The 27,674-nt window shown below is 48.4% G+C and overlaps 2 protein-coding genes across 10 annotated transcripts in view; one reads left to right on the top strand and one right to left on the bottom strand.

Annotated features, from left to right (window-relative positions):
* ZXDC (ZXD family zinc finger C) overlaps nt 1-19,547 on the top strand; it is a 37,946-nt gene extending 18,399 nt beyond the window's left edge. For all 5 annotated transcript variants that reach the window (XM_017869899.1, XM_017869900.1, XM_017869898.1 and 2 more), the window contains 3 exons: nt 15,222-15,403; nt 17,418-17,513; nt 18,685-19,547. In XM_017869899.1, the coding sequence (XP_017725388.1) occupies nt 15,222-15,403; nt 17,418-17,513; nt 18,685-18,771 (365 nt within the window). In that variant the 3' untranslated portion in view covers nt 18,772-19,547. The remainder of the gene's footprint in view (nt 1-15,221; nt 15,404-17,417; nt 17,514-18,684) is intronic.
* Nucleotides 19,548-20,587: 1,040 nt separating this feature from the next.
* The window catches only part of CFAP100 (cilia and flagella associated protein 100), a 42,635-nt gene continuing 35,548 nt past the window's right edge, over nt 20,588-27,674 (bottom strand). For all 5 annotated transcript variants that reach the window (XM_017869893.1, XM_017869894.1, XM_017869892.1 and 2 more), the window contains 4 exons: nt 23,919-24,054; nt 22,736-22,941; nt 21,467-21,560; nt 20,588-20,844 (listed from right to left, as the gene is read on the bottom strand). In XM_017869893.1, coding sequence (XP_017725382.1) covers nt 20,731-20,844; nt 21,467-21,560; nt 22,736-22,941; nt 23,919-24,054 — 550 coding nt within the window. In that variant the 3' untranslated portion in view covers nt 20,588-20,730. The remainder of the gene's footprint in view (nt 20,845-21,466; nt 21,561-22,735; nt 22,942-23,918; nt 24,055-27,674) is intronic.

Raw genomic sequence — 27,674 nt, 5'->3', positions numbered from 1 at the left:
GCTGCTGCCACTGCCACCCACATCCTTGAAAAGCCCCTCCGGGTGCCTCAGCCAGTGGAGGAAGGCCACTGTCTCTTTTCCAAAACCTGCAGGGCACCGTTGTCTTCCTGCGCCCATGTGTCTGCTGTGGTTTTAGACCCCTGTCCCCCCTCAGCGGGAATGCCTTTGCCTGCTTCCCCTCAAAACAGCATCATGCATACTCATGCTGCATTTATCACAGCTGAGAGTCCCCTGTGGCCGCAGTCCTGGAAGCTGAACGGCAAACTTGATGTGGATATGACCAGGCTCCCCCAGTGCCTTTCCCTGTTGCAGGCCGCATGTGCATTTAATTGTCACCCCTCCCCATCTCCTGTAGTCTGGATGAGGGCCTTGGCCCTCCCTTGTCATGGTCCTTTCAAAGAGGGTGGGCCTATCACTTTGGACTGTCCTCCCTGTGGGCCTGACGGATACCTTCTGGAGATGAGACCTGGGCTGGGGTTGCTAGAGACGGGGGCGAGGTGCCCTCCCCACACATCCTCCCTGGGCTATGCTGTCTACATGGCAGGTATGTAAACCTGGATCCCTGGTTAGGGTGGTAGCTGCTAGGTTTCTTCACCATCAACTTCCTGTTTTTCCTTTTGTAAGTAACTATCTTGCAGTAGATGCTTTGAGACTGTGTGTGGAGCTTGGGGGTCCCTGAGATCATCTTCACTTCTGATACCAACTGCAAGCTTGGGGGTCCTCAAGACCACCCTTAGGTAATTCTCTAGAAGGACTCATGAAGCCGACTGATGACTGTTGTACTGACAGCTAACGCTTATTGCAGCAAAAAGACACAAATTAAAGCCAGCTGAGGGAAAAGGGGCCCAGGCAGGGCTCATGAGAGTTCCTAGTGTGACACTTCAAGTGTCCTCCCATGAAGGTGTGAACAGTGCCAACTTCTCCCAGCACGTGACAGCACACACAGGTGCCATTGCCCCCCAAAGAAGCCCACCTGAGACTCGCTGTCTGGAGTTCTGTTGGGTCTCAGTTGTGTGGACTTGCTGGCCTTAGTCTCCAGCCCTCCAGAGGCTGAGCTGGCGCTATGTGCCCAAGGCCTCCACCATGGGTTAGCACAGACTGTGGAAGTGGTCCAGGGCGCCCAGTTAGACAGACATTCTTACCAGACAGGGCATTCCAAGGGCCTAGAGATCTCCCAGGAGCCGGGGCCAGAGGCCAGGCCTCTCTGGGCAGGGTTAACCCTTTGCCTTGCAGTCCAAGTGCCCTGTTTCTCTTTAAGCTTTCCTCTCACGTAACACTCAGTGGGGGCTTTTGCCTGTGGGGTTCTAATGGTGATTTTCCATTTCCCTTATTTTTGTATACTTATTAATTGGAATTTTGTAAGGAAGAGCTGTCTCTTCTCCCTCATTTACTTATTTTGTATGGATTCAATTATACTGATTTGCGATCTCCGCTCACTGCAAGCTCTGCCTCCCGGGTTTACACCATTCTGCCTCAGACTCCCGAGTAGCTGGGACTACAGGCGCACACTGCTACGCCTGGCTAATTTTTTTTTTGTATTTTTAGTAGAGACGGAGTTTCATCGTATTAGCCAGGACGGTCTCGATCTCCTGACCTTGTGATCCGCCCTCCTTGGCCTCCCAAAGTGCTGGGATTACAGGCGTGAGCCACCGTGCCCGGCCTTAACGGTATTGATTCTTTAGGCTGTAGTCAGTATTGGATTATGATTAATATTATCACCATTTATTTTGTTGCTCCAGTTGTTCCAGCTGTGGACAATCCTTCAGCTGGAGTCTTGTGCCCCATCAGCATTCTCCATTCTAGCTTTTTGTTTTGAGCACTTCCTTCCTTCCTAGCACCAGCAGGCTCTTGTATTATCCCTGTCCCTGCCCTGGAATCAACTCCTCCTCCAGAGAGCCCTGGTTTCTTTTGTTAGAGGGTGGTATTTAGAATGCAGACACCAGGTGTACTTACTGTTACTGGGGTGTTGTTACACTATGGTTTCAGTGGTCAGTGCTAGTGTTTATGTATGTTAACCCACGCTGTGCTTTGGATTCAGGCTATTTCAAATTTTAGATAATATGGTACATATATTATGTATTAATACCACTAGTTACTACATTGGTACTTTTCAGCAAAATATATCTAAGTGGGGTCAAATAAGACTGTAAATAGCTTTACATCAGTTCAGGTCAGTTATGTTGCTAAATTACTTTTGGCATTAAGTTCAGGGGGAAAAAATGGGGTTTGGGACTTTTGGGGTTTCAAGATTTGTGATTGAGAGACTGTGGACCTGTAATAAGTCCAAGAACGAGCAGTTTCTGTGTAATAGGACTGTTAATGGAATCAGGTCATTTAGAAACAGTCAAGACTCCGCTGTTGTGAATGTGGTTAGGAGCCAGTGCACACGTCAGTTCTTAGGAAACGTGCAGTCTGAGCAAAGCATCTGAAATTCAAGACTGTTCCTATTGTGTTGCTGTTGAGTGTAGAAAATAAAATGTGCCAATTTCTTTATCTCGAGTATTGAGATTCTCCCCTTAGAATAAAACAAGAATTTTTCTCTCAGTGTAAAACTGTCAAGTTTTATTCTTGAAATGAATAGCAAAGTTAAGCTTAAAAAAAAGCATAAACAGCTTCAGAACTATAAATGAGTATGTATACCTCTCTGCTGTCTAAGGGGCAGAGAAGGGAAAGAAGGTGTGGTGCTTGTCAGAGGAGGCAGCAGCAAGACACATGGTGACAGAAAACCAAGGGTGTCCTGTGTCACAGTGAAATGTAATGAGGGCAACTCTCCTGCCAAGAGACAAAGATTGAATACATCGGAAGCACACTCTCTGCTGTGTGTTGTCTAGGAGAGGTGCACCCTGTATGGAAATATTTGGGAAGGTTAAGATTAAGACAGGGTAAAATAAAACAAAGGCAAATCACAAAGCAAGGGCTAATGTTAATATGAAAAGTGTAGAATTCAAGGAAAAAGCATGGGAACAAAGAAGATTTTTCCTCTTTTTGGTTGCTGTTCGTGTGTAGCCTACAACAAAACTATAAGACCCACAGACATTTATATGAATATTTATTGGAAAACATATACTATCAATATAATGTAAAAGCCGATAGACATCTAGGATAATTGAATGTATAAAAACTAGCAGTTTGAAAGTGATTAGTTCATTATTTGCTGATCAAGCAGAAAAAATAAGCATATGAAAGATGTTTATAATGGGATTAATAAAGTTGATTTAATGGATCCTACTCCATGTCTGTGGAATATTTGTAGAAATTAAACGGAACAAATTAGGGCATCAGGAAAACTATACAAATCTTTACCAAAAAATGTATATATAGTACTGCCTATATATACACATAATATATAGTACTGCCTATATATGTATATGTATATATGTGTGTGTATATGTATATATGTATATGTACACACATATACATATACACATGCACATATACATACTATACAGAGCATACACCAATATATGTAGACACACGATAGTGTATGTCCTAAATGCATGTACATATAGTGAACATGCAATACACCATGCGCATGTAGCATACAGTACATATGTGTTATGTATGCGTATGGCATGTATACATGTATACATGTTGTTATATAATGTATATGCATATGTGTATGTGCATATAGTGTATATATGCTGCATGTGTGTGCATATGTGTATATGTGACAGGATGGTGTATATGGTAGAAGTATATATGTATGTTACATATAGGATACATGTACATATATGATTTTCTGACATAAATATTTAAATTAGTAAAAATTACTTGGAAAACAAAAGAAAACCTCTAGACAATTGGGGTGAAAGAAGAAATTAAAAGCCGAGGCTGGCGTGGTGCTCATGCCTGTAATCACCATCTCAGGCTACTCAGGAGGCTGAGGCAGGAGAAGCACTTGAACCCGGAAGGCAGAGGTTGCAGTCAGACCAAGATCGCACCCATTGTCACTCCAGCCTGGGCAACAAAAGCGAAACTCCGTTGCCAAAAAAAAAATAAATAAAAGCTAATTACAAATACAGGAAAATTGGATCTAGGCCATGCTGTTATAAGTTTTGAACCTTGAGCCAGCGACTTCTCTGCCACATATCAGCATTTCCCTTTGTGAAATGGTATAGAAACATGCCTGCACTTGGGATTCTGTGGATACACGTGACGGTCTTAGAAACAACTTGACGTTAAGCCAACATTATGTACTTACTGTAAATGAAACACAAGGGATGTGGCAAAACTAGATGCAGGTTTGTTGCCTCAGATTCTTCCTGGTCAGAACAGAGTCCAAACCCAGATATTGATGCTTAAATGTGACAGCTTATCTCAGATTTAGAAAACTTTTGGTATGGGCCCAAAGAAAACATATCCTTAAGGGGATACAGCCCCTAGGCCATCCCATTTTCCATTTTTGTCTGAGCAATTAAAAAAAAAGAAGCATTAAGTAAATTCCACAATTCTTGAATACATGGACGAGTAAATAGATATGTTAACGACTAATTTCAAGTTAGAATAGCTTGCAACAAAAATGGCAGAGTTGTCTAGAAAACACAAGTAATGCATTCAGAAATAAGAATATGAATATTCATTAACATTTCCCACCCTTTGTGGAATTTGTAAGCCAGTAAATGCGTGCTCCAAAGCTCTGTGGAAAACCAGAAGCTTCCCATGAAAAATCTGACCCCAAGAATCTCTCAGAAAGAGAGCTGTAACCAGCACTGTGGGAGGCTGAGGTGGGAGTATGCTTGAGGCGCAGGAGTTGCAAGACCCAGCCTGGGCAACCCCCGTAGTAAGACCCCCCATCTCAAACAATAAATAATAATAATATATTAGCCCAAGTGTGGTGCCGCACCCCACCCTGTGGTCCCAATTACGGGGAGACCTGAGGTGGAGAATCCCACTTGAGCCCAGAGAAGTGGAGGTTGTATAGCTAGGATCTACCACCGGCACCCAGCCCTGGGTGAAGTAAGACCCTTGTCTCAAAATAAAAAAAAAAAAAAAAAAAAAAAAAAAAGCCTGTAGATTGGTGACTCCTACGAAGATAGATGGAAATGTTCTAAATAAAACACACTTAGGATCTGGCAATACATATATTTAATGTACTATTCTGACCAAATAGAGCTTAATCAGATAGCTTGAGAATGATTTAACGTTAGGAAGTCTGTTAATTGCATTATCTCAATAATCGGTGAAGAACTTTGTTATTTTCTCAACAAATCCTGTATTTGATTTACAAAATTGATATTCATTACTGTACTGGTGGGACTAGGAATGTAATAAAAGATTATGTGCCCAAACCAACAGCCAACATCATGCTTAATGGTGGGTTATCAGAGGCGGTTCTGTCCACACACCTAGGAGTTAGACAGGAATTGCGTGTATTACCCTTGTTACCCTTGGTATTGGATGTTGTTTGAAGGTTCTTGCCATTGAAATAAACCAAGAAAAAGTAATAAGATAGAACTGCAGGAAGGAGACAAATAACTTACGGATGATTTGACTACTTATTGGAAAACTCAACTATCAGAGAAATTAGTAAAACAGAAGATATTCAAGTGCCAGTTAGAAAATAAATGTCTACTATCCAGAGCTTCTTGCATAGCCAAGTAGCCAGCTAGGAAATGCAGTGGGAGAAGAGATCTCATTCACACAGCAACAGAAATCGTAACATAGCCAGGAGGAGATGTCACCAGTGGACAGGAGGTGAAGGGAGGGATGACAAGATCAACTGCTCTCACCTGAGTGATCCCTTGCCTTGGATGAGTCAGGCACACGGTGGTGAACAGCACAGACACCCTGCTAGAAGTCTGGTGGCAGGACTGGGTGAAAAAGCACCTCATATTCAGGAAACCAAATGATAAATGTCATGCAGAAAGACAACCAGGAGGAGTCTGTGGAACTTTGTAGTTTTAAACAGTGGGGATAGGGAGGGTCTCCAAGGAGGCAACACCCAGCAGGGGCGAAAAAGGAGCCATGGAATATGTCTGGGGAAACACTTTTCTGGGCCAAGGGAGCCAACAGTCCTGACCATGACCTGTCAGAGGCAAAGCCAGGAGGCCGTTATGGAGGCGGACCTCGCCGAGGGAGCATTTTAGAAGGGCCAGAGCTTGCTGAAGGCGCCTGGGTCCTTGTCAGACTCCAGCTTTCCCTCAGTCAGATGGGGAACCAGAGGATGTGATTAGGAAAATGGCGTGATAGTTTGAAGAGGGCCGTTTCTGCTGCCATTTTGAAAATAAACTTACTTTGGGGAATGGGAGGTTTCAGGGAGAGCAGTTGGAAGCCTGTGTGCTCACCTGCCAGGAACAAGAGTGGCGATGGCAGTGGGGAGGGGTGCTCGGCTCCTGCACCTGTCTTGATGGCAGAGCCCACAGGCTTAGCTGACAGACGTGGGATGAAGGAAAGAGAAGCCTCTTTTGCTCTTCCCACAGCATTGTAGTGCGATTTCATGCAGAAGTCCAAGCAGGTTTCAGGACAGTTGTGTAAGAAGCTATGGACAAGAATGTCTAAGAAAATGGAAAATGGCATAAAGGATTTGCACTGTAGCTAAGACTTCATGCAAGGCGTGGCAGCTGAAAGCATGTTCTGGTGCTGGGGCTGCATGGCAGAGCCAGGAGCCCAGGATCCAGCGCACTGGGCACTGACCTGGGACCTGATCATCTTTGCGTGTGGAAAGGTGGCATTTCCAGTTATTGATGGGTGAATGCTGGCCTTTTAGGGAAAAAAATATATTAGAATTCCATACAGAATAGAGAATGAAGATGAGAGGTTAAAGGTTTTTCTAAGGCATGAAGAGCCGTGGGGGCAGCCTGCACTTGTTCTGTTTGTCCTTCACATGCAGTAACTCTGTTCACGCCTCACAAAAACCCCATGAGGTGGAGACCTGCCATCAACCCTTCCTGCACGCGCCACCAAGGCCCCGAGGTTAAATCATTCCCCAGAGTGTGTCAGCAGAGGCACAGCTGCAGAGACATGTCCGCACAGAGAGCTTTCCACATCACCAGCAACAGCGTGAGATCGTTGTGCAGAAGGTCATGAGGAGGATGGCAACGAGCAAGACGCAGCCGGTCGGTGCTCACAAGGACACTGGTAGATCTATCTGACTGAGGGCCAGGTTGGCTGGGCCTTCCTGGGTGACAGGAGCCCAGTGCCGGCCTTGGTGCACACAGCACGTCCTTGTGCTTTCTCAGGAGAGCTTCACTGGGGACACACTGTGATGTTTCTGGAGGGTCATTTGGTAGTGTGTTCAGGAGCCAAAAAATATGCATAATATTCAGTCTTACAATTACATTTTATGAATTTATCTCAAGGAAGTCCCAGGGATCTGCGTGAAGCTGCACATGCTGCCGCTGCTCAGTGCGGGACTGTTTAAATATTTGTAACGCAAATGTCCAGAAGAACTGCACACTCTGTGCATGTTTTAGTACGTTCGTATTTGTGAGAAAAAGTGGGTGTGTTGAGAGACAAATTTGTGTGTACATTTACCTGGAAACAAGCAGTACTACACATATGTGTGCATGAAGTGGTGTTTTCCTGAGTGTTAAGTTGTGAATGTTTTGTTATGATCATTTCTACTTTTTGTATTGGAAAATACTTTGTGTAATTAAAACTTGAAGATGGAGCTGCCATCAAAATGGTGAGCAGTAGAGCACTGTTCCTCCTGGGGTGGCCTGGTGGGCCTGAGGAACTCATGGGGTGATGAGGAGTGGCCTCCAGTCCTTTCTTTCCAGGGAACTGTGGGGACAAGAGCTAGAGGGAGGAGGCAGGTTAAGTATGTGCCCACCTCTCTGTGACTGGCGCACTGTTGTGGCCACCCCAGGACTCCCTGAACCTGGTGCAGTGCTGGCTTGCTGGTCCCAGCCTAGGGAGTGGGCCCCTGCGGGCGGAGGGTGAGGTGGCTGTGCTGGCACTGCAGCTCAGGCACGCACACGCTAGAGTATTCCAGTGGGTGATCAGGTTGGATGGAGCCTTGAATTAAGTCAGTGATCAAATTTTTATAATCTTTTTGTTTCGCTTTCAAACAAAAATCTTTACACACCTAGTCCAAGTTTTCTTCCCTTTCTTCCCGTTGCTGCCATGATGAAAGCAGAAGGGACCACCCTGCAGGGAGAGCAGCAGGAAGGGAGGTGCGGGCAGGGGTCCTGGGTCAGCAGGGGCGGTGAGCCCGGAGGTGCACCCCCATTTATTCCTCATTCTGGAAGAGATTTCTAGTCACATGCACGTGGCTCCTGTGCCACGTGTATCATGAGGTGCCCAGGTGGGTTTGGATTTGGATGAGGGCATCTTTGAGGATGCAGGGGCTTTGTCATACCCTGTGGGCCCCTTGTACACCCCTGGGGCAGATGTGGCCTGTAACAGGGGAGGGTGCATGGGTCTCTCAGTTGGGGAGGAAAGCAGATTACAGACTTGTCAAAGTGGGGAGCTGTCTGCTCTTGTGTTTTCTTTAGGGGCAGGAGGATTTTGCCCAGCAGTCCATCATGGCTCCCTCCACACCACTGACCCTTACGTGTCCAAGGTCGGAGCCTTGGCAGGTCAAGGGTGAGCAAGGTGCAGTTGCCTGTGAGCAGCTGTAGAGGGGCCTTTCCTGTTTACACTTCCTGTGAGGGTCTCAGACCCCTTGCAGGCTCTGGACATCACTTCCTAGAGGGGCCTGGGCTCCTTTTGTCCTGTGAGTAAAGCTTCGGTTTTGATGGCTGTCGCAGGGAGAGCTAGAAAGGTACTTGGTGGCAGTGAACTTCCTGCCACAGAACTGGGTGTGACCCCACTGCTGGAGAATGGGCTGCGAGCCGGGTTTCCCACACTTGCATGAGTGAGCGCCGTGGCCCCTCTCCACAGAGCGTCCTGCTGTCACTTTGGTTTCTGTTAACTTTTACGCCTTTCTTGTTTCTTACTCTACTTTCCTGCATGGAGCACACAGCCCCGGCTACCTTTCCATCTGCATGGCAGACACCTGGCCTCTGCAGGTCCAGCTCATTCCGTGTCCCCTTTTGGTCATCCCTATGTCGCTGTCAACTGACTGAGGGTGAAGATCGGCCTTGGCAGCCCAGTGGGAAGTCCCTTGACTCCTGGCTCTCAGTGGCAGGTCTCCAGCCTTTGGGAAGAGGAAACTTCTATTTAACAAATAAATGGAATCGACTTTGCCACACACAGCCAGAACGATGATTTGTAGAGCCAGCCTGCTGAGAGAGTCAAAGCGTCAGTCGTAGGGTCAGGACCGCCAGGTGAGGTGTGGCTCCACCTGCAGCAGCCTGGGGCAGGTTGCCTGGACTCTGGCTTTAGCATCCCCTTCTGCGAAATGGGGAAAGTGATGGGACCTGGCTTTGTAGGGTGCTTGTGAGGACCTACAGGGGTTCTTGCAAAATACTTAGCCCAGGGCTGACTAAAAGATTCAGAGATGCTGGGCATGGTGGCACACACCTGTACTCAAGATGCCAAGGTGGGAGGATCACTTGAGCCCAGGAATTCAGGTCCAGCCTGGACAACGTAGTGAGACCTTATCTCTTAATAAAAAAAGTAAAAGCTTTGGTAATAGTTTTAAACATATATTTTGTTCATTACATCTCCTTCTGTACATTCAACATTTTGTCGGAACATAGTAAAGCAGAGTGGCAGGGCTTTGTATGTATGTGGTTTCGGAGCTGCTGACCTCTAGGATGGGATCCCACTACATTTATTCTTGTGAGGCCTCTGGAGCTGACTTTGGCTGCCCTGTGCCATGCCCTGCGTTATGTGCAGTGCCTGTGGACCTGCCCTGCCTGCATGCTGCCCTGTCCCACCCCCCGCCCGGGCAGTTCCTGCTCCTCCTGCCATGTGGATGCTGGCCGTTGCTGTCTGACTCGCATCCTTGGAGACGCTGACCCAGGCTCCTCTCAGCACTTCCAGCTAGGTTTGGCAGTGGGAACATTAGAGGGATACTAGAGAGTGTGTGGCGGGAGGCAGGGCCTCACTTGCTCTGCTTCCATGGGAGTTTCATGGCGATGGCTGTCTCCCCCCATGGCTGTGGCCCCAGTTCTTCCTGGGTGGCCCCTGCTGTAGTTCTGCTGCTATGTGCTGTCTCTATTCTGGACTCTGGTGACACCACCCCTTCCCTAGTCCCTCCGGCCCTAGGGGTGGCAGCCCCACGACGTGCTGGTCTCTGGTGCTTGCTTCTTAGTGCATGGCTATGCCATGCCCTGATGCCTGCCCTGGATGCCTGTGTGGAATGCCCAGTGTTCTCGGCAGGGTCCCCACTGTGATCAGCTCCTCAAGGGCGGTACCTGTGTCACAGACACTTTGGGGTCCTATCAGTGACCTCTCGAGGCTCCCAGGGTACCCTGCACTTTCTCACCCCTCGTTGCTCATCCGTTGTGTGTTTGTCTGTGTGCTGCAAAATGCACAGCTGTATTGAGTGCACCAGCCAGCAGCTGTGAGCTCCATGTGCAGGGCCACCATTGTGGCTGAGCACCTGCCACGCAGTGGAGGGGCAGTACACACTTGTTGAATGGATGATGAAACTTGGGCAGACCTCAAGTAAAAGCTATTAAATTCAATGTATAAAGCTAACATACCCTGGTTCTAAAACTTGACAAAGGTGTGATAGCTAATGAAGGCATACGGTATGCCCTGCACGGTTCTAAGCCCAGCACGTCTACATCTGTTACCCCGTTAGTCCTTGCAACAATCCTGTGAGGTGTAGGTCCTTGTGTCCCCACTTTTCTGATTGAGGAAGCTGAGGCAGGGAGAGTTTAGCCAGGCCTGCATAGCTGGTGGGGGCAGGGGTAGGGACAGGATGGAACCCAAGGCTGGCTGCCCTCAGAGCCGTTACTCAGCCTGTTGGCCACATGGTATGCAGGAACACTGTGTCTCACCTCCAGCAGATGAAGCAGGCATGGGAATCCCAAGTGAAATGCCAGCACATGGACAGTGGGCGAGGGTGATGTGGGGTGAGGCAGCCCGTCAGCATAATTTGCCACAGCAAATGCTACAGGAGATGTGCAGGGTCCACAGAGGCCGAACAAGGCAGTTGATGACATTCATCACCTGCTGCTGATTTGAAAACATCACAAATATGAATCAACTAGGAACCCAGAAGATTTCCCTAATACTAGAGAGCAGCCAGCTGTCAGTGACATTTTCAGTGGAGAGATGCTGGCTGCATTCCCCACAAAGCTAGAGGAATAGTAAACCAAACCAGCTGCGCAATCTATTTGACACTTTTATGGAAGTCTTTATTTTTAAAGAAATAGATAATCAAATAGAAAGGAGAGAATGATGATTACTTAATGACAAAGTCATTGTCAGGCTTAGAAAACCCAGGGGAATCAACTCAAGCAATTAGAAATAGGAAGGATCAATAGATAGCTAATTGCACAGTACATATTTATATATATATAAAATTAATAGCTTTTCAAATAAGAATAATTGTGAAAAACTGACCTCATTCGTAATGACAGTAAAAGTAATAAAATATGCCAGGCTCACTCATGACAAGTGTGCTCCGAATGGGTAAGGTCCTATGTAGGGTCTGCCAGCTGGAGATGCCCAATTCTTGTTCACTTACATACTTTATTCATTTCCTTTAAAATCCCAGAGTAACTTAAATACCTGTCTACTTTAAGTTCATCTGGGAAGGTAGCTTGGCAAGAATACCCATGAAGGCTGTGAGAGAGGAGGAGGCAGTCAGCGACTCAGGGCCTGCCAGGTGCCCTGGAGGAGAGAGTGCCCCTGTGGAACAAAGGACCTGTTGTGTGAGCAGCACATCCCTAAGCAAAGGGTGAGCGCTCAGCACAAGCAGGGCTGGTCATGTGGGTTTACTCTGGAAAAGATCAGTGTGGGTTCCTTACGTTTTCTCGCCTGTAGCTTCACTACCCAAGAAAAACTACTTAACAGTGTTTCAGTGTTAAACATTTCTCTACACAAATGACTTGTTTTGAAAATGATAAACATTTTATCTGCTTTTGTTCTTAATATGAATATTTTTCCTTGTGGATAAGTATATTAACATATTATCTCTTTCTAAGAGCTATGCTGAACTAACCCTGTCAGGGACTGAGTGACTTAAGCCCCAGTGCCCTCTGATCTCCTACCCTTGAGAGAATTGGGAAAATAGTCACTTACCTCCTGTTCTAGTGAGGATCTCAGTAGAGGAAGCTTACATGACCCCCGTGTGGTTATCAGAGAAAGGACCTGAGCCTCATCTGTGCAGATCCTTTCTCGGGACACTTGGCTGACTCTGAACTCTGTCCTGTGGTGGCCACTGCGGTGCTACTGGTGTGGGGATGGCATATTGTTTGAGCCAGGCCCAGTGCTGTTGACCTCACCTAATTCTCGTCATGGCACGGCGAAGTGAAAGCAGTGTGGCAGTCTCCATTCACCGCAGATCCATGGAAGCTGAGTCACATGGCTGGATCGTCCAGCTCGCAAGCCCGGGCCCTTGACTGCTTTGTGTTTACCTTCATACCCAGATAGGACTCTTCCCTAAAGTCTCCTTCTTTGCTTCCTAGGAGGCTGCTTGGTGTTGGGTTTATACTGCTCCTCTCCCCACTCCTGCAAGTTCTCCAGCACAAAAAAGCATTTTGGATAATGATTGAAAATTTTGAAGCAAAATTTAGTTCAGTGTTGTTACCTTGTTCTATAAGGGTTTGTGGTTGTCCATAGTGAGAAAGGAATTTGATTTTTCTTGTAACTGTTTATTAATTAAATTGGTCATGCTGCATTTGATGCCATGGTGCCCTTTACTAGTGAGGACGCAAGGCTGCATGGTCATTCTGAGGATGTGTTGTGGACCCCATTCGTTTGCTCTGGCATGTCTTTAAGCATCCCTAGATAAACATACTTGCTTAGTTAACCCAGGAAGTTTATGATTAACTTTCAGCCATCTTAAATGTTCACGACATAATACCAGGCTTCGGGGTGTACCGCCGGGGGTTCTAGGACAGAACACCCTTCCCAGGCCTGGGGGACAGCTCAGCGACTGGGGCTTGGCCCCTCCTCCCCTGGCTGCCCTGTTCTCTCGCAGCCGTTGGCCTGGACCCCTGCATCCTTTCCAGGCTCATCTTCCAGGTGCAGTCCTTGCTAGAACGGACTCTCTGAGAAGGGGTGTCCAAGCTCATCTGCGGCAGGTTCTCCCCCTCACCCACAGCTGCCCTTCTGCTTGCCAAAAAACGGGGAAGCTGTAACTCTCCACTAGACTTCTACTGCAGTGTGTTGCCTTGGAGTGCACACAAAACAGGATATCCTTCCAGAGCACCAAACCCAGGGGCAGGTCCAAATACTGGTTTCAGGGAAGCATCCTGTACAGTAATACTGACATCAGAACTTTCATGAGCTGGGCTCGCCAGCTTACCCTTCCTGTGCAGAGATGTGTCTAGGGGTGGATGCTGAGCTGTTCTGCTTGAGGTACATCAGAGAGGGGCCATGGGGCATGGATGGACATCTCTCGTAGAAAGTCCTCACCTTTGCCAGCCCTCTGCTGTTGTCAAAGAATGCATTATTTTTAAGGAAAGAGCCCTATGTATGTATAAGCATGAGCAGTTCTTTTCAGCTGTTGACTTTTTATCCCTAGACGAGTTGTTAGCTGGGAAGAAAACACCTTATGATGCTAAAACAGTACGAATTAGTGGTGGTGTTTCTTCTCAGTGTAACTGGTGTCTGCAGGACTACCTGAGACACTCAACGTGTGGATTGAAAAGAGAAATTCCTGTGATTTTTTTTCATGTTGTATGCTAATACAGAAGTTAAAACCAATTTAGCTTGTCATGAGATATTCTAGTTATAGCCTGTCTTTTTCCCTGTTGTAAAAGTAATACAAGTAAATTATGTTAATAAAGATAGAATAATTTTAGTTACTAACTGGTTTAAATTAAAGGGAAAGTGTAACCATGTCTAGCGACATTAGTGGAATTATTTCTGATTTTGCACATAATTCTGAATTTTCCCATGATTCGAATGGCACATACATGCTTGCACACATTTCGCAAAGGAATATTAGGATTTGGTCATATCTCTTGCTTTATAGATAACTTAGAGAGTGGCCTACATATATGGCATTGAATCATGATAAATGGCTCAGTTTTATCTTGTTTGTGTTATAAAACTTGATAAATATTTGATATATATCATTTAAATCTTGCCTGCTTTTAAAAGTAATCTGGAGAGATACACTATTCACTGCCTTCCTTAATTTATTCTACAGTCGTTTTCATAATATCTCTCTTTTCTTGTTTTTGAGATGGAATCTCGCTCTGTCGCCCAGGCTGGAGTGCAGTGGCGCGATCTCGGCTCACTGCAAGCTCCGCCTCCCAGGTTCACGCCATTCTCCTGCCTCAGCCTCCCAAGTAGCTGGGACTACAGGCGCCCGCCACCACGCCTGGCTAATTTTTTGTATTTTAGTAGAGACGGGGTTTCACCNTATTCACTGCCTTCCTTAATTTATTCTACAGTCGTTTTCATAATATCTCTCTTTTCTTGTTTTTGAGATGGAATCTCGCTCTGTCGCCCAGGCTGGAGTGCAGTGGCGCGATCTCGGCTCACTGCAAGCTCCGCCTCCCAGGTTCACGCCATTCTCCTGCCTCAGCCTCCCAAGTAGCTGGGACTACAGGCGCCCGCCACCACGCCTGGCTAATTTTTTGTATTTTTAGTAGAGACGGGGTTTCACCGTGTTAGCCAAGATGGTCTCGATCTCCTGACTTCGTAATCCGCTTGCCTCGGCCTCCCAAAGTGCTGGGATTACAGGCTTGAGCCACCGTACCTGGCCTAGACTAACAACTCTTAACATGCTTAGACATGATACTGACCACACCAACTATGCTAGCAATACTTAACATTGATACTGCCTATACTAACTATGCTAAAATATTAAGAAACCATACTAACTGTGTTAACTACACTGAAAGGTTAAGCAACCATACTGACCATGCTAACTATGTTAAAATACTAAGCAATGATACTGACTGTACATTTATGCTAAGATGCTAAACAACACTACTGTTGCTTGTGTCTGATTACCGTACCATCTGGCAAAAAAAGTATGATGTTTTTACATTTTTAAAATCAAAATCCTGGTGTTTTTTTTGTTTGTATGGTTGTTTCTTTCAACCTCTTAACTCTTGATTTTTCCTTTGAGTGATTTTACATCTCTTGGCTATGCAGAATGACAATTAATGGAAAGGCTGTCTTCCCCATAGACCTCGGTGAGGGCGGACCTGACTTGTAGATTGTAGATTGGGTGTGCTCGTTTTTATATTTCATTTTAGGAGCCTCACAGTCTACTCAGAGAAAAATAAAAGAAGGCAAAATGAGTCCTCCCCATTTCCACGCCAGCCAGAGCAGTTGGTTGTGTGGGAGCCTTGTGGTGCCCAGCGGAGGACGGCCAGGACCAGCTCCAGCTGCTGGGGTGCAGTGCGGGACGCAGGGCATCCAGGTCCAGCTGGTGCAGGTGAGAGCTGGCGAGTCACACAGGCCAGCTGTAGGTGGGGTGGGAGGGTCACACAGGTCTGAGAAGTGTGCAGCATGCCGCAACCCCTGCCCACCGTAGCACCCCCTGCCTGCCGCTCGCCCATCCTCCCCTGTAGACTGCCTCAAGTCCTGTCTTCTCACAGCCCAGCTCCTCCCTTTTTCCCAGCCTTTCCTGCTGCATCTGCTTAAGCTCTGGGTGTTGCTGGGACCGTGCATCCGGCCCTGCGTCTAGCCCCAGAACAGCCTGCCTCCCTGCCCGAGGGCCCCAGTGCTGTTTTGCAGCAGGATGAGATCTGTTTGAGGCCACCCTGCCCTTCTTCTGCAGGGCTGGGGCAAAGGGGCTCTGCAGGCGGCCTCAGCCACCGCATTTCTAGGGCGGCCTGCTTGTGGTGGACTAGCAGCCTTTCTATGCTGAAGGTGGTGGGGGTCTTTTCAGTGTTGTTCTATTTTCTTTCCTATGAAGCGGAGCCCCTCCAGGGCAGGCCCAGGCCCCTCCCAGCCTGTCTGGGCCACAGATACCTGCAGCTGTGGCCAGTTTCCAGGAGGTTTTTAAGGACACCCGCTCCAGCAGCCCTGAGCACACCTGCATCTTCAGTCTCAGTTTGAGGGGCTGGAATGGGGAGGGAAGATGATTTGGAAGGATTTGGGGAAAGAAGAGATATACAAGCCGGGGCTGTCTGGGTTTGGCCCAGGTGTGTGCCCCCTTCACCACTCCATGCTGTAGATTCCCTGTGGCAGAGGATGCGATTGCAGGCCCCATGGAAGTGCGGAGGGTGGAGCTGACGCTGGCTCTGAGTTGGGAAACAGGCACACTTGTGGGTTCATAGTCCTGGGAGAGGCTTAGCAAGGAAACAGGACCAGGCCTGGGGCTCAGAGGGGCAAGAGGAGGAACAGCCTGGGCAGAGGTGGGCTGGGAAGGGGGCAGGGAGGAGGCTGCAGGCAGCTGGCGGTGGCCCTGTGCTGGTTGGAAGCTAGCGGTGAGCATCAGGTGGGGGCTGAAGCTTGTCTTAGGGATGGGCAAGAAGAGCACACTGGTCCTTTCTTTCCAGCTTCTGAAGAGGTAAGAACTCCCCAGGAGCAGGAGCAGTGGAGGGGGAGGACCATCCAAGGAAACAGTGCCTCAACTGGCAGGGCAGAGGTACAGAGGCAGGACCAGAGGCTTGGCGACAGGGAGACGGTAGGGAAGCTGGCGCCACTGGCAGAAGAGGAACAAGTAGGGGGTATACTTTTAAGAGACTCCTGATTAAACTTGGGTTTGAGTTCTTTTTCTGTCCCTTACTAGCTAGTGTAGTTTTGGTTACTTAAGCACTCCAGGCCTCAGTTTTGTCATCTATGAAATGGGAACAGTAGTGCAGTCCTTGACACACAGGAGCTTCTCAAGCAGAAGGAATGAGAGGTACAGGGCAGCAGCACCAGGAGCTCTGCTTCGGGGTGTGAATGGCCACGGGTGGACATGCAGGTGCAGGACAGGTGAAGTGTGAGACAGATGAAGTTTCTAGCCTGGACTGTGAGGGGCCTGGCAGCCTCCCCTCTCAGGAGCCCGTCCACCTGCCCTGGTCCTTCCAGCTGGTCTGTAGGCAAGCTGGGGCATGCAGGGAAGGCCCTCTGTGGGGCCCGAGGATTTGCTGGAGAGCACTGTGGGTACTCGAGGTTGGTGGGGGTGCAGGGGTTGCCAGGGCACCCACAAGGAGTTGAGGAGCGTGCCTTAGGAGGGAAATCGGTATTTGGGCTAACTGAGGGGAGGAGCTGGACAGCAGAAGGTTCCAGGCCCAGCAAAAGCTGCTGGGATCAAGGTGAGAGAATAAGAACTAGGTGGGAACAGGTAGCACCCAGCCCCCATAAACAATTCCTGCTGGGTCCTCAGGCCTCCCTTGGAATACAGAGGGTGGGCTGGTTCTGCCACGCATTGCAGTTGGAGGAGACTTCTCAGGTGAGGCGAGGACTGTTGCTGCACTCACAGACACGTGACAGGCCTTTCTGTGTTGCCTCCCCAGGATGACCTCTCCAGCGAAGGTGTCCTGCCCTCAACCCGCGGCCCAGCCGCCTTCCTCCCCTTCCTCACTGTGGACCTGCCCGTCTACGTCCTCCAGGTCTGGATGGCTTACTGCCCTTTGTTTTTCTTATTGAGACTCACAGAGCCTTCGACTTCTGGAAGGCTGGCTTCACAGCTACAGGCTGGTCACTGAGGCCACATGGCTTGGGAGGCTCAGTGGGTTGGTTGCCAGGATGTCTTGCTGCCTTCTGGAGAAGGTGGGTGAGTGGAGCTCAGATCTGCAGGACACTGCAGCTCCTGCTGGTAAACAAAGCAGGAGAAGTTAATATGCTCTTGAAAGTGCTGTGCCTAGGAATTCCAGTTACTGCTCTGGGAAGAGGGCTGGCCAGGGCCCAGCCTGTGGGAGAATAGACTCGGATGAATTCAGTAGTTTGCTTACATGGTTAAGCTAAGGATGGGTGGCAGTGAATGATTCAGAGTTTGATATGAAATACCGAAAGTATATAGCTTACCACATTTCTAACAATTTGCCTTATATGTTTATATATTTACAATAAGCCATGCAAATTGTGTTTTAGTTTTTTTGCAAACTGGGCTACTCAGCATTTTCCTCGCAATGAGAATCAAACTTGGACAGAAGCAGAGTGGTGGGAGCAGAGTGTCAGGCACCCGGGCTGCAGAGGGGTGAACTGGAGGGCGGTTTGGCAGCATGGACCAGAGAACTTCAGAAGTGTCTGCTCCATGTGCCTGGCAGCCCCCTCCCGGGACTGCTCCTGAAAAAATAAGGTAGTGGAATAATCACCGTAGCCCGGAGCCGAATGGTGCAACAGCAGAAACACTTCTTCGAACACGAGGAGATAGGCTAGATGGGGCCTCCATAGCCCAGGGCCACATGCCGGTCAGCTGTGAGGGCGCAGGCAGACACCTAATACCTGGGAGAGTGCCTTAGGAGGGACCGCATGAGAAGTGGGGAGAAAGGGTTGCAGAAGTAAAGATGATTTTGTTTCTGTAAAAAGGCATGCAGGTGTGTGAACATGTGAGGTATACATCAGTGTGCAGACAGAACAATCTTGAAAAATTTACAATACAGTATTGAGTTCATTTTTCCATCAAAGAACATGTGTTTAGAATAAGGGGAGCCTGTAGTTTTGATTAAGAGAAGTCAGGTATCTCACCACAAGCCCAGTCAGTTGCCTGCTGTGTGGAGCCACAGGATCCCTCTGCTTCCCCTCCCTCCTCCCTCCTCATGACAATGCTTGGTTTTGCAGGAGGTGCTCCCCTCATCTGGAGGCCCTTCTGGACCGGAGGCCACCCAGTTCCCAGGAAGCACTATCAACCTGCAGGACCTGCAGTGATGGCAGCCTCGGCCTGGGCAGGCCCAAGGCCGTGGTCTAGGACTCACCTTCCCTGAGAGTCAGATGACATGAGCCTGGGGAGACCTCATTTGGTTTCCATTCAGAAGAGACCAGCAGAGCCCTTTTGAGACTTTTGGGTACATTTATCAAAAAGGTTTTCCTTTTGTTTTACCAGGAACGAGTTCTGCTGTACTCTTTGAAACTGCCTTTGTGAGCAAAGTGCTTTGGCAAGACAAGGGTCTCCCTCAGCAGGGCTGGGTGCACAACAGCCCCTTTCCCCGTGTCCCATTGATCTGAGCTGTGTAGCACTTGTTGCATTACAAAGAAAAAGACTTCTGCAGGAAATAGGGTAAAGAACAGACTCTCTAGTCAGATGCAACTTGATCTGTGGCAAAACCAAGTGGGGTCTTTCAGCTTCAGTGTGTTAGCATCCCAGCACCTGGGATGGGGTTTGTGGGAAAGGTGGTTTTGCCACACTGTAGGACCCAGGAGGTCCCATTGCCACAGTGAAGCCAAATTCTAGCCCAAGTCTGGCAGAGCAGTTGGGCAGCTAGTTTTTTGGGGAGAATGATGTGGTGGGACAGAGGACCTCAGTGGCCTATTACAGAGCCCTCTTCCCAGACTAAATTCATAGCTGAGAGCTTGGGGGTATAGTAGAGTGAAAATTTTAAGTAATTTTCTAAATTCTGTATTTGGGTGTTAATGTCTAAATGGCAATTTGATAATAGTTTATAAAGTGATGTTTTGAATACCATAAATTACGTGTAGGACTGTGATGGTGCGTTTATGTTTTATTATTGAGGTTGATGTGCACATAATACGTCAATGTATATTTTTATAGAGTAAGGTCTGTCTTGCAAAAGGAGACAACATGATCACCTTGCTCTTGTTTATTTGTAAGTCTGTTAGCAATGACACAGGGTCACTCCTAAACGATTTTTTTTTTTTTTGCCTCGTGCCTTTTGAAGTGTGTGTGCATTCAGGGGCTGTTTTGTTTCCCAGACTGAATCATTCAAACTGCCCTGTGTTTGTTTCTTGAATTTGGGGGTGACACCAAGTTTGAGTGAGTCCTCCCTCTGTCTTGTCCCACTCCGAGGTGCTGTCCCCAGGTGCTGTTCCACATGGAAGAATCCACACCCCATCGGCAAATGGGTCTTCTCCACAGACCACCACTCTGTCACCAGCTAAAGCCAAGGAGAGAACTTGCCCACCTGGAAGACTCTTCAGCCACAAGGTGGCCAGGGTCCTCCTCCCTCCATGGGAGGCTTTTGGCCACTATGGGGGGTGGAGCCACACCCACCCCATCTCTACTGGGGAGCAGGGTCTGCCCCCAGGAATGCCCTCTTGGCCTCTACTTTTCTTCCATGTGCCTCCCTGGGAACGCCACCATGAAGTGGCTGGGGCTGGCACCCAGCATTCTGGACACTGAGGTTCCCTGCCGGTGACGGGCCCAACTCCTAGTGCAAATGAATGAAAGTTTGCCTATAGTCATGCACCGAAGGTTTTTCACCTTGGCTTAATTCGAGTAGCTGCAAAATGGCGTTCAGCCCGTTGTTTCTCCTTTAGTTGGTAGTGATGGCCCTGCCATATACCCAGCTGCCTGCTTGCATTTCTTTGGTCTTTGCACAGAGGCTGATCTCACACTACACTCAGCGTGGAATTAGCTTTTGTCTCATAGAGCAGCTGTTTTAGATGAGAACCAAGGTGTCATGCTCTTGCCCTTAAGCATCTGCTTAGGGTTAAATGATGAACCGGAGGGGGGGGGGGGGCTGAGATTTGGCAATGGTGGCTGCGTCCTTAAACAGGCCTTCAAGACTCCAAAAAGACATGAATTTATTCAGGTGAGGAAGGGAGCACACAGGAGACAGAGAAGACTCAGTTGGGCCACTCAAGACCCAGCCCAGACTCTGCCAACATCTTTGCTAACCCTTCAGCCAGAACAGCTGTGGTCTGCGAAGATTAAGTAAAGAAAAATAGCAGCTCCTCCTTCTCCTTGTCCATCAGTGTGTGCTCAGACTGTCGTTTGATCCTGTGGACTGGGGGTTGTGAGCGGCATACCAGTGTCCTGCCTCTCTGCAGGGGAAACAAGCCCAGTGAGCCGTATGCCCGTGTACCCCTGCCCCTGGTGCAGGGAGAGGCCCAGCAGCTCCAGTCAGCTCCAGCCTGCTCTGGTCAGCCCTGCAGGCTGAGGGCTGGAGTTAACTCTGAAATAACTGGGGATGTGAGTCTGCCTGGCATTTATCAAGTCTGGTCCCTGGATCACCACCTCTTAAATGTGGGAGCAGAGGGACCTGCTTCCTGTTTCAGGGTCAGAAGGCAGGAAGGGCGGAGGCCTTGGGACACGGCAGTAGGGGGACCCCAGTGACAGGTAGTGAGCAGGGCTTGGGGTCTGGCCGGAGTGTGGGTAGGGTGGTGGGACCCTGCTCCTGAGCAGAGTGTACCTGGCTGGGGTGGGTGGGCGGGCATGGCTGAACCAGTCTCAGCCTGGCATGGGCCATGAGCTGGCAGCCTGGGGAAGAGCTCCCTGTAGGAAGCAGGTCCTGGGAGAGCCTTGGTCTGAAGGCAGGCTGTCTCCCTCAGAGCCTCAGTGAATGCCTTCAGAGTGGGGGCATCGGGGGCTTGGGCTGCGGGACCTCAGCTGCCATGCTGTCATGGGACCCCCTCCAGCAGAGACCCCCGGGGCGACCCTGCCTACCTTCTTCTTGATCTCAGCCTGGGCGCGCGCCCGGGCCCGCTGCAGACGCTCCTCCTGTAGGATCTTTTCCATCTGGAGCTTCTCTTCTCGAAGTCTGGGCAGCAAGAAATGACATTGAAAACTGGGGGGACCTGGGAGTTGTTGTGTAATCTCCACACAGAGTCCCCAGGCCAGGCCGTGTCCTCCCTCAAGAAAACTCCCAGCTCCTCTTCACCTCTTTTGCCAGGTCAAGGCCTCAATACCTATCCACAGCCAAAGCACCACTGCTTCTGGCCCAGGTGGCCTAGGCCCACAGGAGGACAGCCAGAGCCCTGCTGTTCCAAGGCCCTGGCTCTGGCCTCCTGCAAGGGCTGATCTAAGGTTCATCCAGCAGACCTCTCCCAGAGGCACATTTCCCTGAATCTACACCCATGGCCTGATCTGTGCACCTGTGGCCTCCCTTGCCACCGTGAAGGTCCAGCATCCCCCCGAAGCAAGAGTCCTGTCTCCGTCTTGTGTATACTCTCAGTCATCAAAGCCTGGTCTGATACCCACTCCAAGCAGGGCACCAGGGACCCAGAGGAGAAGCCCCTGTGCTTGTGGGGGACGGATGGATGTTTGCAGATTGTGCTGTCTCAGGGCCCTGCACGGGGTGGATGAACCGGGCTGCCCACAGGCCAGGGAAGCATGACCCCCATCTACCTTGGGTCTAGGCTGATGTCCCGACAGATGACAAGGTGCCGCCCATCTGCCCCCCTGCACTACCCTCCGAGCTGAAACTCCCAAGGCTCTCTGAGCCTCTGCACTTCGTCTTCCGCTCCAGCAACATTGCTGTAGCCATGCCTTCCCTCTCGGGTGCTGGCAGCTGCCCTTTCCCTCAGCCTCCAGCCCCTCCAGTCCAGCCCCAGAGGGAAGAAGCTAACCACGCCCTACCTGGCCATGTTTGCCCCACTGCTTAAAGCCCTCCACTGCTATTCCATGTCTTTGAGGCTGGCCATGATAGCCACACTCTAACTGAGCTCCACCTCTTCTATCTTCTAGATCTTGTCCCTCCCTGAGCCTCCTGGCCACATCGAGTCACTGTCCTTTGCTCTAGGGAACTTTCCCTAACCACCCCCCAGTTGAGTGTGATACCCCTCTAGATCCCCCCAAGACCGGGGCTTTTGTCTCATAGCATGGAGCATGAGGGGCCTGTCTCCTGGGAGTGCTTTGAGGGCAGGGCCTATACGTGCCCTCTGCCCTCAGGGCCAGTCTGGACACAGCAGCTGGCAGGGAGGGCCTAGAGTTCACCTGATGCGCCGCTGCTTCTCCTTTGCCCTCTCGGCCTGCTCAATCTTGACCTGGGGCACGCGCTCCAGGTTCTCTAGCAGCTCATCCAGCTGGTGCTCAATGATGGTCAGCATCTGCACGGTGCCCAGGTTGGCCTCTTGCTGGGTGCCGATGCAGTTCCGGTACACGTCCAGCACCTTCCAGTTCAGGCTCTCTAGCAGCTTATCCTGTGGAGGCAGCGGCTTCCAGCAGAGTGCTGGCAGGCTGAAACCCACCCCCATGCTAGTGCCTTCAGCAGTGGCCTGCTGACCTCCCAGGGTGGGGGCCACCGCTTGGCACACACTGGGAGCTCTGAGAACATAGGCTGAAACAGAACTTGGGAATCTGGCTTGTCTTGGCCAGCGCGGCCTATCCCCTGGGGCCCCTGGAGTCGGCCAGATCCCTGGTTCCAGCCCCTCCCCTAGTTGCCTTTGGTACACCAACAGGGCCCAGTCCCCTCCTCCAGGGAGCCCTGTACCCTGAGCACCCCACAGGGCCATGTCTTCTCTGAGACTGTTCTGACACTTAGAAAACAGATAACAGTGCCTCCACGTGGGCTGTGTGAGGAGAGAAGAGCAGCAGGCAGGCAGCTCAGCCCAGTCTGGGTACAGCTAGTGCCCATGGACTCTGGCTATATCAGGGGAGTGCTGTCTTGCTCATGGCTGCGTCCCACTCCCTTGGCCCAGTGCCTGGCACACAGCAGGCACTTGACAGTAGGAAGCCACCCCATGCCCAGGGTGGCCCCAGGTGTGCTGTCAGGTTGGGAGTGGGCTGAGCCCTTGGCTGGGTCCTGGCTTCTGCTGCTCAGAACACCACTGGCTTTCTCTTCTCTCCGAATTCTCTCACCCTCTCAGACTGGCTTGGGGACACGCCTCTTCCTCGCCTTCAGGATCACCTTGCCAGACACAATTTATGTGTTTAAGAAGCAGACACATTTGTTGAATAAAAGAATGAAGCAATGAATGAGGCATGGGGGCAACCAAGCTGGCTGGCACAGGCATTGATACATGTGGTGGCTCCTGGAGGCAGGCAGGGCAAGGGCAGCTGCAGGGCACTTACCCAGGCCTTGCCCTCCATCTTCCCAGGGCCTGTCAGGGCTCCTCCAGTGGGTGCCCAAGGGTCCCTCCTTCCCCTGGGCCTCTGGCCACCTTGATCCCCAGCCTACCTGCTGATCACCCTTGTACTCGCCGAAGTGGAAGACTCGGGCTTTGAGCTCCAGCTCAGCTGCTGTGTCCTCCTCCTTGGTGATGGACATCATCATTGTGGTGACCCACTGCTTCAGCTGGTTGACCTCCCTGTCCCTGGAGGAGGGAGAAACCAGCAGGGCATCAGTCACTCAGCGCAGCCCTGGGCACATCGCTTCTCTGAGCCTGACCGTCTGTACAGTGCTTTGCCCCTACCAGCTGTCCTGAGGGCTGAAGGATCATGGGTGCCAAGTCTCTGCAGGCCCAGGGGGTCAGAAATGCTGGTAGAATGTAGGGGAAATTTTAAAATATTTAACAATCAACATTAAAGAAAATAAACAGCTTCATTGAGGCATAATTCACAGACAATAAAATTAGCATAACCATCATAAAGTATACAAGTCAGTAGCTTTTTGTATATTCAAGGAGTTTACACAACCATCACCATAATCTAATTTTAGAACATTTTCATCACTCCATGCCCATTAACAGTCACTCCTCATTGTCTCCTCTATCCTTTGGTCTTAAGCCACCATGAATCTACTTTGTGTCTACCCTGAATACTTCATAAAAATGGAGTCACACAACATGTTTTCTTTTGTGACTGGCTGCTTTCACCCAGTATATTTTCAAGGTCCATCCGTGTTGCAGCATGTGTCAGCACTTCATTTCTTTTTGTGACTGAGTCATCTTCCATCGCATACGTAGGCCACACTTTGTCGATCCATTCATCCATTGATGGGCATTTGGGTTGTTTCCACCTTTTGGCTCTTGGAAATATTGCTGCTATGAACATTCATGTACAGGTTTTTGTGAGGAGATGTTCTCAGTTCTCTCAAATATGTATCTAGGAGTAGAATTTCAACATTCACCTTTAAAGTGAAATAAGAAACAGATGCACAAGGGACATGCTGCTCAGAGTTGGTCCTCAGACCAACCTGGGCATCACCTGAAAGTGTGTCAGAAATGCAGAGTCTTAGACCTTGACCCACACCTATTGAATCAGAAACTTCATTTTAAGATCCCTGGGGGATTCAAGTGCACATAAAGTCTGAGAAGCACTTCACTATAGGAAAAGTGATCTGGTTTCTTCAACAAATGGATGGCAAGGGGGAAAACAGAAAGGAAACCTATAGATTGATTTTATAGATAGAAGAATTTAACGATACAACCAGAGGAATAGCATCAGCAAGATGGTGGAGTAGGGGGTCCTCAGCTCTTGTCCCCCCACAGAAACACTAATTTGACAGCCATCCATGGATGAAAATGTCGTCAGAGCTCCAGAATTCAAGGGAGAGGTTATAGCACCCAGTTTATGCATCCAGTGGTGCATAAAAACAGAGAAAGGCCATAGAGAGTGAGAGAATAATTTCACTCTGCCTATGTCACCTCTCTCCCAGGCCGTGGCAGTGCTGAAAGAGGTCTCATTGGCCTGCAGTTTCTCATGTTGGGGGAAGGAGAAAGCAAGGTGGAACCCCAGGTTTCCATGCATTTTGGGGTACTTCCCAAGAGGCCCATTGCTGTCTCATCTCTGCCAGAGCCCTAGTGTGACTGTCATGGATGGATCACCTAGGGGGGCAGCTAGGAACAAATAAAAGGCACAGGGCCTGATAGCACCCAATGTGCAGACCTCACCTGTCTGTAGGCCCTGTGCAGACCTCATCTGTCTATAGACCCACCACAGCATGCCCCACCCACCCCTTGGACCCTGGCAGTAGGCCCTGCCCACAGACCCCACCAGCCAGCACATGGAGAATCTCTGGCTGAGCTGTCTGGCTTTCTCCTTTGGCTTTCCCTGCTGAGGCCAGTCCCTAATGACTGAAAGAAGCAACTCCTTCTTCAAATGTGCAGATAGCGATGCAAGGCCACAAGAATTGTGAAAAATCAGGGAAACATGACACCACAAAAGGAACCTGATAAGTCTCTAGTTATTGACCCTAAAGAAATAAAGATATACAATCTGCCTGAAAAAGAAATTAAAACAATTGTCTTATAGACTCCCAGTGAACTGTAAGACAACATAGATAGGCAACTAAACAAAATCAGGAAAACAATATAAGTTCAACAAAGAAATAGAAACCATAAAAAAAACCCAGAAATTATTGAGCTAAGAATGCAATGACTGAACTAAAAACTTCAGTAGAGAGCTGTAACAGCAGACTAGGTCAAGCGGAAGAAAGAATCAGGGAACTCAGAGATAAGTCATGAAATTAGCCAGTTAGAGGAGCAAAAGGGCAAAAAAATGAAAAAGAGAGAAAAGCTTGTGGGACGTACAGACACCATCAGCTGAAACAGCATCTGCGTTATAAGAGTTCAAGGAAAAGGAGAGAGAAAGGGCAAAGTATTTTTTACTTTTATTTTTATTGATACATAATAGATGTACATATTTTTGGAGTACCTGTGTTAATACATTCATATAATTTGTAAAGATCAAATCCGTGTAATTGAGATGTCCATCGCTTTAAATATTTGTCTTTATACTAAAAACATTTGAATTATTCTAGCGATTTTGAAGTATACAATAGATTACTTTAGACTACAGTCATGCTACTAATGTATCAAACACTAAATCTTATTTCTTCTATCCAACTTTATATTTGTACCCAATAAGCAAGAGAACTTAAAGAAATAATGGCTGAAATTTTCCCATGTCTGGAGAGGGAAATGGATATCCAGATTCGTGAAGCCTAAAGATTCCCAAATAAGTAGAACCTAAGAGATCTACTTTGGGGACATATTATAATTAAATTATTAAGAGTCAAAGATAAAAAGATTTTGATAGCAAGAGAAAAGTGACTTGTCATGTACAACAGAACTGCTATAAGACTATCAGTATATTTTGCAGCAGAAGTCTTGCAGGTCAGGAGAAAACAGGTTGATGTATTTAAAGTACTGAAAGAAAAAAATGGCTAAAAGGTATACTATATGCAGCAAAACTATCCTTTAAAAATAAAGAAGAGATAAAGACTTTCCCAAACAAAACCTGAATGAGGTGGTCACCCACAATACTTGCCTTAGAGAAGTGCTAAAGAGAGTTCTACAAGTTGAAACAAAAAGTACTAAATAGCAGCACAAAAGCATGCAGAAGTATAAATCTCACTGGCAAAGGTAACATCACAAAAAATGGTTACATTCAGAGGTTTTCATATGCAATTGAAGTAAATTTGTTATCAGCTTGAAATAGACTATAAGATGCTCAGTGTAAGTCTCATTATAACTACAAAAAAAAACCTGTAGTAGATACATAAGAAGATAAAAAGAAAGCAGATCACTGAAAAAAAAAAAAAAAAAATCAAACCCAAAAGAAAGACAGCAGAAGAGGAGGAACAAGAGAGCTATGAAACAGACAGAAAAAATGAACAAAATGGCAACAGTAATATCAGACAAAATAGACTTTAAGTCAAAAACTGTCACAAGAGGCAGAGAAAAGAAGATTCACATAAAATCAGAAATTAAAGAAGAGATATTACAGTTGATGCACAGAAAGAAAAAGGAACATAAGGAACTATTAGACAATCCAGAAAAAAAAAAAAAAGCCAGATAAATTCCTAGAAACGTACAACCTACCAAGACTGAATCAAGAAGAAATAGTCTTAACCATCAATAACAAATAGGGAGATGGATGTAGTAATCAAAACACTCCTAACAAATAAAAGCACAGGACCTCGTGGTGTCATGGGTGACTTCTGCCAAACATTTAAGGAATTAACAGTAATCCTTTCCTTTTTTTTTTTTTT

This window comes from Rhinopithecus bieti, unplaced genomic scaffold (assembly GCF_001698545.2).
Source record: "Rhinopithecus bieti isolate Rb0 unplaced genomic scaffold, ASM169854v2 scaffold_5333, whole genome shotgun sequence".
Lineage (NCBI taxonomy): Eukaryota > Metazoa > Chordata > Mammalia > Primates > Cercopithecidae > Rhinopithecus > Rhinopithecus bieti.
The sequence above is the reverse complement of the archived record's forward strand: the minus strand, read 5'-3'. Positions and strand labels throughout refer to the sequence as shown.